Source organism: Rhincodon typus, chromosome 4, assembly GCF_021869965.1.
Source record: "Rhincodon typus isolate 14 chromosome 4, sRhiTyp1.1, whole genome shotgun sequence".
NCBI classification, from domain to species: domain Eukaryota; kingdom Metazoa; phylum Chordata; class Chondrichthyes; order Orectolobiformes; family Rhincodontidae; genus Rhincodon; species Rhincodon typus.
Genome location: NC_063335.1, coordinates 5978139 through 5989106, shown reverse-complemented (window position 1 = coordinate 5989106; position 10968 = coordinate 5978139). Strand labels below are relative to the sequence as shown.

The window sequence follows — 10968 nt, the reverse complement described above, 5'->3', positions numbered from 1 at the left end:
TTTTCCAGCAATTTTGTTTTCGTACATTCAATATATACTGGTCTCCATCTCTGCTTCTCTTAATCTGATGATGAAACTCTCATTCCTTTTTTTGTTACTTCCTAGATTTGACTATTCTATTGCTATTTTAGATGGTCTCCTATCTTTCACCCTGAATAATCTTGTATGTTAACTGTACTGCCCATACCCTTAAACTCACTCCAGTCCAGTTCACTCACCATTCTCCACTCCATACCCACTTTAAAAAAAAAAAAATGGTTCAGGGTCTGTGTCACCACAAATTTTAAAAGTTTAAACCTTGCTTTCAAATTCCTTCCATACCCTCTCCCTACACTATCTTTACAACATCTCCAGCACTTCATACCACCCAGACATCTGCACTCCTCCAATTCCAGCCTCCTGTGCATCCCAGGAGTGGTACCTATGCTTTCTGTCATCTTTCTCCTTTATGATGCCTCTTGAAACCTATCTCTTTTTGCCAAGGCTTTGGTGACATCTCGTGTGGCTTGGTGTTTGATAATTTGCAGTCCTCTGAAACACCTTGGGATGATGCCACCTCAATCTGGAGGTGCTATATAAATGTAATTCATTGTTATTGTATGTGCTGATGTGATTAATATGGCCTAAACTGAAAAATATGCACTGTCAGTGAGAGACAACAAATTTGCAATTAGATGGCACCTTACATTTCACGCCTTCATTGACAGTCAAAGATGTACTTGCAAAGTGTGGTTACAAATTTGCTTCCTTTGCTTCTGTTTGAGCCATTTGTTGTGGGTGTTGACTAATAAAGTTAGTATTGGTAGCATTTTGCCCAAGGAAGTAGCAACACAACTTATTTGCCCTTGCAGCAAACATTCAGTAGACTGATTCCAGATATGAGGAGAAATTAGGTAGACTAAGCCCAGAGTTGAGAAGAATGAGAGGCGTTCCAATTAAAAATCGGGAAATTCTTTAGGGGCTTAACAGAGTAGATGCTAAGAAAAATGTTTTCCCCTGACTGCTGACTGATTTGGGTCGCAGTCTCAGAATGAGGAGGTCAGCCATTTAGGGCTGAGAAGGATAAATTTCTTCAATCAAAGTATCTTTGAATTTTTCTGTCCAGGAGAGCTGTGGATGCTTGATTGTAGGGTATATTTAAGACCAAGGTTGATAGACTTTTGGGTTCAAAGAAAATCAAGGGATACAAGGATGGTGCAGGAAGGTGGAATTGAGGTAGAAGATTTGCCACACTTCTATTGAATACTAGAGCAAGCAGGAAGGGCTAAATAACCTACCCCTGCACCTACTATGTTTTTATGTCATTCTGCAGATAAAGTGAGTAGAGAGATGAGATTGGATGCTCTGCTGCTGCGCGTACTAATCTATTTCTTACATTTTAGATGACAGGAAACTTCTTAAATGGATTTTCTCACAAAAGCCATATCCACAGGATACAATAAACCAACAGGATGACAATGGGCACTCCCTTCTACATGTTGTGGCTTCCTGGCAGAATGGGTTGGATGGATATACACACAAGTGTGAGTGAACAGTTGTTGTTGCGGTATCAACACATTTTTTTACTCTTCCAATTCTTCTGCCAGTTATCTCTGACAGTGTGGCAGGTTGTGGTCCATAGCCGTATCTGTGTTCAGCTATTTGTGGTGAAGGCCCTGCTTAAATGGTGTGAAAGCTCCTCTTGTGGTATGGGGGAAGCTATTGCTGCTGCTGCTCGAAGGACGTACAAGATTGCAGGGCAGAGGAGTCTCGCTTTCATTGATCATGTACACATACCCCGGCCCCTGTCCAGTCCCCTTGATCAAGTACGCTGTATTCAGTTGAGAGGACCCCTCGTGCAGCTGACAAGCTGCCACAGGGTTTGACCTTCCAGGCATGGTGCCTGCTGACAGAATCCCAGCAGTCGCAGGCCTTGGCCCAGAAATGGTCGTTAATTGGCCATTCGTGAACCTAAATTGGCAGCTGGACAGGAGAATCAATCACAGACCTTCCCACCCAGAACTTAATTCCGCTGTGATGTGGAGGTGGCAGTGTTGCACTGGTCTGGACAAAGTCAGAAGTCGCACGACACCAGATTGTAGTCCGACAAGTTTATTTGAAATCACAAGCTTTTGGAGCGTGCAAAAGTATGCGATTTCAAATAACCTAGTGTCGTGTGACTTTTGACTTAATTCAGCTGGACAGGAGGATCAACCACAGACATTCCCAGTCAAACTTTGTTCTGCTGGAAGGCAAGAAAGCTTTGGGTACAACACCACTCTTCCTAATGTCCTTCCTACCTTCAAACATACCACCACCAAGAGCAGAGGATTCTGCCCTGGAGTTCTGTACCCATCAGATTGGTTAGAGAACAAGAATCCTTTCTCTGACTATTTTTTGCTTTACAACAATCTAGCAAGATCACATTTTGTTCCTAATTGCCCTGACTGCAGTTAAATTCTGCATTACAGAATAAATTACATTTTCATCAGAGATGCCTGGTGATAGAAAGTAGATGCTGTATCAGTTTCACATGTAGCTTATATAAACAAACTGGATTCTCCTCCCTATCTCACTGAAGTCAAATTACCACTTCAACTAACAGATCCACTGTATTAAGACTTCAAATTCCAAAATGAAAGTAAACTGCAACGCGACAATGAAGCTAGTTTTACAGTCTTGTTCTATTCGTAACCAGTCTAGAAAGATCCTCTGAAAATACCCTGGGTCCCCTACTTATAACATATTCCATTATATTCATATAATTTGTGATAACACAAGGCCTGTCTTGGACCCTGAAATTTCCATTTAAATGAACAGCTGCTGTTGTCATGACTGTACAGAACTGATCTTCTGAAGAAAGCAATAATTATATGAAACTTTGAGTTCTGAGACAAAGTTTGCCCAAGAGGTGACTCAGTGTACCAAATTGTCAGGCCCGTGTGGCTGGCTTTTTGAATACTGTTGTAATGCACTGGAGTCTTCGTCATCCTGCCTTTGCATTCAGCTTTTTACTCAATTCCCTTCGCAAGATTAGTATTAGATCAGCTTTCTCCACTCTTTCAGCTAATGCATAATTCTCCATCTCCTTTCTGGTTCCTCTGGCAGTATATTTAAATCTGTATCCTCCCATTGCCAGTTTTCTACCAGCAGAGAGAGCTTCTCTTTATTTATCCTGTCAAACACTTATTATTTTGGATGTATTTATAAAATTGCCCCTTAAACTTTTCTGTTGTGAGAAGAAAAGTCTTGGTTCTTGTAGACTTTCCATGGAATGAAAGTTTTCATTCTGCAAACTTCCGTTAAACTCCAATGGAGCTGTCAAACCTGATTTTAAAAATGAGTTTATTTTTGCTTAAATAAGACGTTAAAGAATGTTTGATTAGGCACCTCAACCTTTTTATCTAAAAGAGCAACTTTGGGAGTTTGATCCACACTCTTGACACAGGAAAAAATATACCATTCTGTCCTTCATTGTAAGTAAATTAGTTGGTTTTTTTACCGTGTGCAGTTTTGGTCTCCTTCCTTGAGAAAGGATGTACTAGCATAGGAGGGGGTGCAAAGGAGGTTCACTAGGTTGATTCCGGAGTTGAGGGGTTGGCTTATGAGGAGAGACTGAGTAGTTTGGGATTATATTCATTGGAATTCAGAAGATTGAGGGGGGTTCTTATAGAAACATATAAAACTATGAAGGGAATAGATAAGATAGAAGTAGAGAGGATGTTTCCACTGGCAGGTGAAGCTAGGACAAGAGGGCATAGCCTCAAGATTAGAGGAAGCAGATTTAGGACTGAATTGAGAAGGAACTTCTTCACCCAGAGGGTTGTTAATCTATGGAATTCCTTGCCCAGTGAAGTAGTTGACGCTACTTCAGTAAATGTTTTTAAAGATAAGGTAGATATTTTTTTGAACAATAAAGGAATTAAGGGATACGGTGAGAACGTGGGTGAGTGGATCTGATTCCACGAAAAGATCAACTATGATCTTATTGAATGGCGGGGCAGGCTCGAAGGGCCGGACGGCCTACTCCTGCTCCTAGTTCTTACGTTCTTATGTTTTGTGCATCAGGATTTTATTATTTCAACACCATTAAAACAGACCTGTATTTTTAAAGGATTCTATGGTATGGAACTGACAATTAGAGTCTGTGTTTTTATTGGGGTGAGGATGATTGTGGTGAACTAAGTGTTGAGAAAAACTGCTCATAAACTTCTAATGCCCCAAATGAATTTCAGTGCAGTAGTTCTGAACGTATCCCTTCTGGCTGCGTCTCTAACTCTAATGTTGATTGTACTGACCTACCTGATGAAACTCCAGTACATTGTGCACATACACTGTCTTTTGTGACTGATTTTCCAAATGAGATTTAGTGTGCTCTACTGAGAGGATGAATACAACGAGAACATTTCCTCTTATGAGAAAGAGCAAATCAGAGGCCATTAATATAAGATAGTCACCAGAAGTCCAGTAGATAATTCTGAAGAAACACCTTTGTTCAAGCAACGGTGAGAATGTGGAACTCCCTGTCACGAGGAGCAGATGAAATTTTGAATATTGATGCATGAAAGGGAAAGCTAGGTAAGCTTATGAAGGAGAACACAATAGAGAGAGGTATACAGTGATTAGTTTTAGATGGGAGGGGTCTCAAATAGAACATAAATACTTGCATGGACTAGTTCGGCTGAATGCCTTCTATATCTGTGCCTTATTTCCTACACATTGTCCTTTGATCTCTTGTGTCTGGGTTCAAATCCCTTACAGATGGGATTAAAATCTTCTGTTGATTGTTGTAAAAATTTTCTGTGACATTCTATGTAAACATATCTTGGCCAGTGTCCTGATAAGCATTGGCCTACAGCACAAAATTGCCTCTGATTTGGCACTTATTAGGAGTATCACGGGAGGACTAAAAAAATTGCAAAATTATCTCTGACTTTTCTGAGCTTGGTGCTCAGGTAAGTTGTTAGAACAAAACAGAAAAAACTTTTATCTGCTGTTCAATGTGTCAACTTGGCAGAGAATATCTGAAACATAATGGCTTTGTTCTCTAGGACTAACTTTGGATGACAAAAACTCGGGGTACTGAGTGGAATTAGCTTTGGCAGGTGTGATTGCAAAGGATTTAGCAATTTGGAGTTGATGATTTAACATCCCTTTGTCCTGTCAGATACAGTTGAAGAAATTATTTATTTTCCAGAACCCAGAACGTATATTTCAGTAATGCTAACTTCTTCCAATCTCTTGTGGCTTTCATCTTAGGTCAGACTGAAGATGTGCGTTATCTCCTGCAATTAGGAGCTGATCTCAATATCCGTGATAGTCAGAACAAGCTTCCAATTTACTACCTGAAGAAACATAAAAACTTTAAAGCAGTTGATTTTATCAATAAACATTATTTAGCAACGGCAACAGACCCATCATCTCAAGGTACAGAATTGTTAAATACCTCATGTCCTCTTCCACACAAATTACTTGGAAATGCAACTTGGAAATTACAATATTTTTAAAAAATTGATATTTATATAGAAACAGCAAACCAGATGGAAGAGAGTAAATCTGCTTGTGCTGCTATTACATTTGAAGAGGCTGTTGAGCAGTTTGTGCAGTTTTGCAACTCTGAGATAGTGGAATCTTGTAATGACTTGATGGCCCAAACACAAGTCCAGGTGTTTCTACAACAGCTATCTACCATGACAGGTAGGACTTCCTTTTTAAATGTAAACCAAGCATGGGACCAAATAAAGCAAACCGATTTACATTTTAATCTAATGTTTTGACTTTGTGATGTTGGGAACCAGCTACTATATCATCTAGGATAGCAGATTAAATTCTCTTTCTCTGTTATTTCACACTTGAGGTCACTTTCTCTTGTATGTTTCATAAAGTGTGGGCAGCTGAAGCTAGGATTATTGGCTGCTTTTTTTTATATCTGGCAAGAATTTTGATGTCAAGGGACTTCAGGGGTTAGTTCACAATGAAATGGTCCTGTCTTTGGAATTGTGAAATTCTGGAGCTGCTAGGAAGAGTAGGGGATTGGAATGTTAAACTGGTAGCATGAGCTACCTGCTAAGAATCCACTCCTGTGATGGCAGAAATATTAATATAGTGATGCTGTAGAAACTACTGATAATGCAAGTAAACCTTTTTTTTTGTTGTTGCTAACATGGAATTTTTGTTTTTATTACCTTGAGATATGAGCATGGATTGCAAGGTTAGCACTTATTACCCATCTCTGATTGCTCAAGAGTAGGTGGTGGTAAGCTGCTTTCTTGAACTGCTGCATTTTGATGTGGTGCAAACGCATCATAGCATTGTGCAGGAAAAAAAATTCCAGGATTTTGACCCAGCAGCAGTGCAGGAATGGTGTCATAATTCCAAGTCAGGATAGTGTGTTATTTGGAGGGGAACTTACATGAGGTGCTGTTTCCAACTGTCTGCTGCCTTGTCATTCTAAGTGATAAGAGTTCAAGGGTTTGGAAGTTGCTGTTAACGGTAACTTGGTGAGTTGGTTTTTGTGTATCATGTAGATGGTATACACTACAGCCACTATGCATCGATGCTGGAGAGAGTTAGTTTTTAAGGTAAACTGATAAGTATAGTTTTTTTTGAAAGTATCCATACAAGTGTGCAAGCTACCTTTTTTATTACAGTACTGATCATTAAATAGAATAGAAGATCTAGTTGCACAGAAAGTAAGATTTATTAGTGTGATATCTAAATAAGTGGAGAGCTGGGAAGGACCTTGCCTGGGTCTTGGAGCACAACCTAGTTGAGTAAGTATAGGTAAAGACAGAATGCATAGACTATAGCTGTTGGTGTTTTAACTATATGGCACAATGGAATATTGTGCTGATGAGATGAATGACTTAATTATTTTAATGCTAATTACCGAGAGTTAGATGAACATTAAAAATAGGAGGATTTGGCCATTCAATAAGATTATTGTTGATCTTCAACCTCCACTCCACTTTCCTGACAAGTTCCCATATTTCTTTACTAATTTAGCTCAAAAGTCTATTAATCTCAGCCTTAACGTACTTACCAATTGAGCACTCACAGCCCTCAGAGTTGGGGTCCAAAGATACTCTGAACACTTGAGTAAAAACAAAAGTCTGCTCATCCCTATCCTAAATGGTTAACCTCTTTTCCTCAGCCACTGCCCCTACTTCTAGACTCCCATGGAAGGGGAGCAGTATCTTTGCTCTGCATTCCTTGCGTGGGAGTCTCTGAACCTTAAATAGATTGCCTGTCATTCATCTAAAGTCCAGAAAACATTGGTCCATTTTATTCACTTCTCCACTACTACTGAACTGACATTATGCCAAAGAGAAATAAGTCTCAATGTAATATGATCTTTATTATTTTGAGATAGCTGCATTTAGTTTCTTATTCTGTGCTGTTTTGCAGAGATTAATGCGGCCATTCTACAGAATGTTGAGTGCAAGGTTGCAAGCAGCTTAATCAAACAGCTTCTTCACAGCTGTAAATGGCATGATGCTTTGCTGTTACTGACAGGGAGTTGTAATGAAAAGCAAAGCCAACAGCCAGTTCTGAAATGTAACCTCTCTGATCTGGATCTTTGCACTATCGTTGGTAATCTTGACCAACAAGAGAACAGAGAATGGCTTCTGCAGAATTTAATGGACCATGGAGGTAGGTTAACTGCAGGACACACTTGTATTCTGTGGCTTTCTACATTACAACATTGATAAACGTTAGAAGTTTTTAGTTGGCGATATAAAAGGATGCATATGAATACAAGTTTCTTTCCTTTCTACCTTTTCTACTACATTTACTGATCCAGTCTTGCATTTGTTTTTGCAGCTTCTCCATGTGGAGTTAGCACTGAAGAAAGTCCAATATGCCTGTCTTTAAAAAAAGATGACTTCAAACTTGTACATCGCTTATTGATCAATGGAGGAAATCCGCAGGATCTTACACTCACTGCAGGCGACACCCCTCTGCATGCAGCAGTTTGTATCGTTCTCGACAAAAAAGGTCTAACTACGAAATGCTAACTTACCAGCTCGTTCTAAGTCTACTTCACAAGAGTTATTAGAATAAACCTTTTATCACTTCTCAAAATGCAGAACCACATTTAAAGGAATTTAAAACAGCTTGTGTTTGACAAAGTATCACATTTCAGGCTGGTAAAGAAAATTAAAGTTCATGCAGGCTTAAAGACAGAGAAGACCATGCGATATGGTCAATAGTTGATTTTCAAATTATAAAATGATGGACAGTGATGTTCTCTAAGGGTCAGTGCTAAGATCACTTTTTTATTATGTATAAATGACTTGGATATTTAAGTTGTGAGTAAAGTTTTGAAATTTTCTGATGATACCAAATTTGAGAAGTGTGTGCTAAGAATGGTGTACAGTGAGTAATAATGATCTGGGCCATGCTGTCCACAAAGGTAGTGGAAGCAGAGACAGTCAGTAATTTCAGACAAAAATTGGATAGGTACTTACAGAAAATAAATTTGTAGTGCTTACATATAGGGCACTGAGGAATAGGACTGAGTAAATTGGTGTACAGGGAGCCAGGACAGATTCAAGTGTTCGAGTGGCCCCTTCAGTGCTACAATGATTCTCTTACCCCAAATGCAGGTGTTTCATAAACTCAGAAATGCCTCCTTGCCATCTATCAAAAAATTCCACAATTAAATTTTTGTATATTTTTAAATGGTTGCAGTGATACTATTTTGTTTCTTTCTCGATTTTACAATACAGCATTGACTGGAATTGCATTTACTTCCCTCTAATTCTAAAGACTTGCATTCCTAAAATTCAGTCGCAGAGTTACTTTGGTGGAAATCACACTCAATCTCTGTCGTTTTTCTCAAGGTTCTGCTGGTCTAGTCTAAATTACCAAAAAGAAAAACTCTGGAACTTTGTTTCCACTCCCACTGGAGGAATTCCTTTATTTAAAGTGACATAAAAATGATCCCTGATCATTTTCTGAGGTAAAATCCACCAATACCTCGAATTGAATGAACTGGTAGTACTGGATCTCCACTTTTGAAGTATGCAAGACATTTCGGACATGTATGTTTTATTTGTATGTTTCATTCAAAGCTTTTCATTTTGAGATTTTGCTGTTGTTCTCACCCCTACTCTGCTCTCTCCCAGAGCCATGCTGGAGTTCCATTGGTCCTCCCCTTCCACCCTCTGTATTCAATGATTTATTCTCCACCATTTTTGCTGGTGATGTGATGTAACTATTAAACACATCTTCCCTCTGCCCTTCACGTTTGGTATTCTGTGGGATCCATTCCTTCGTGATGCCCTAGTCCACTCCTCAGTCATCACTAATAGACCTAATGCACTTCCTACTGCACTTTTCTCTGCAAGTGAAGGAGATGTAGCACCTGCTCTTTTATCTCCTGCATTCTGTGTCTAAGGGCTCAAACATTCCTTCCAAGTAAAATAATGAATTACTCCCCTTCCTTTCAGTTTAATATGCTGAGTGTTCCATGCATGACTGGAGAGAACAAATGCAGATTGGGTGAGCTGTTTGCAGAACACATTGTTCTGTTTATAAGCACCAAGCTTTTGGTTACTTGTCACTTTAATCCTCCACCTTCCTCCCAAGCTAACCTTCTGTCCGTAACCTACAATACTCCAGTGAATCTGAGCACAGTATGAAGAGTAACATCATATCTTTCAACTCGGCACTCTACAGCTTCCTGGACTAAACGTTGAGTTCAACAACTTGCGATCATAACTACTTCCTCAATCATCTTCTGTTTCTTTTTCTTTCTTTTTGCCAGGTTAGTCATTGCCCATACATGTCATGTTCAGATGGTTTTATGCCGCAATTCATATCTCATTTGGACACCACTGTTATTCACTATACCCGTTACTGCTCTCTTTGGGTAGCACGTCATGAACAATTTTGTTATTAAATATCCCGAGGCCTCCACCCTGTCACAGACCTTCTCATCTGTTCTTTCTGGCCCCTGCTTCCTTCTACTGGTTTAATTACTCCTACATTTCTAAGTGTCTCCTGTTCTGATGACCTGAAATGTTAACTCTGTGTTTCTCTGCACAGCTACTGCCTGACTTACTGAGTATATCATAGCATTTTCTGTTTTTATTTCAGACTTCCAAAATCCAGGGTATTTAGCTATTGTATAAAAAGGGCCAAACTTGGTTCACACCACAAAAGTGTGACCATATTCACAAAAGTTCATTTTTCTACTGTAATTAGACAAGTCTAATTTTGTTTCTGAGGATTTTTCATGTTATTTTCACAACCCAAGGCAAATTGAATCCTTGATTTTATATCTAGAAATACTGAACATAAAATCATGAAAGTAACTTGGTAACGTATAAAGCATTACCTTACCTGTCAAATCACTAGATTCCTCCTTTTGACCAGAAATTGATGCACCAACTGACCATATTCTTGTTGGTCCTCTTTAAAAACAGTGTGGGAAAGTTGACTTGCTCCCATTTACACCTACTCTGCTCCTTCACCCCAAATAAAACTTGTTTTGTGGTATAGTAGTATCACTATCTGGAAGCAATAGGAAGGAATTTGACTTTCAGGACAAGGCTGACCCAACCCTGACACATTACTGCAAATCCATATGAAGCAGGGCTGTGGTCAGACTATTTGTATTTCTAGATTCTCCAGTATAGGCAGGATAGAAGTTGTAACAGGTTCCTGCGACTGTTGCTATGATTGTGTTTATTGTTACGAGGAGTGATGATGAGAAGTCAGGGACTTTTTTTTTTGCAAGAATTGGTAACTAGCAAGAAGTCTTCAAGATTATTAAATGATCACAATAGAGTAAATAGTGTCAGATTTCATTGGCCAGTTCGTGAAATTTCAATTAAAAGTCAAAAGTTTGAGATCGATCATAAGAAGTATGAAAAGGAAAGTCTCTAATTCCTTTAAACAGAGGATATTCACAATGTTGAATTCTTGCCGCAGCACATTGTTGAAGCAGAGTCCAGAAACATTAAGAAGTGAGAATTGAAT

The 10968-nt window shown here is 39.1% G+C and overlaps 1 protein-coding gene across 5 annotated transcripts in view; it reads left to right on the top strand.

The window, feature by feature from the left end:
- The window catches only part of LOC109933307 (TPR and ankyrin repeat-containing protein 1), an 89827-nt gene that overhangs the window by 42766 nt on the left and 36093 nt on the right, over nucleotides 1-10968 (top strand). For 4 of the 5 annotated variants that reach the window (XM_048595555.1, XM_048595553.1, XM_048595554.1 and 1 more), the window contains 5 exons: nucleotides 1383-1523; nucleotides 5239-5406; nucleotides 5506-5676; nucleotides 7387-7632; nucleotides 7804-7977. In XM_048595555.1, coding sequence (XP_048451512.1) covers nucleotides 1383-1523; nucleotides 5239-5406; nucleotides 5506-5676; nucleotides 7387-7632; nucleotides 7804-7977 — 900 coding nt within the window. Of the gene's footprint in view, nucleotides 1-1382; nucleotides 1524-5238; nucleotides 5407-5505; nucleotides 5677-7386; nucleotides 7633-7803; nucleotides 7978-10968 lie in introns of those variants that run through there. The other variant, XM_048595557.1, reaches the window with a different exon arrangement.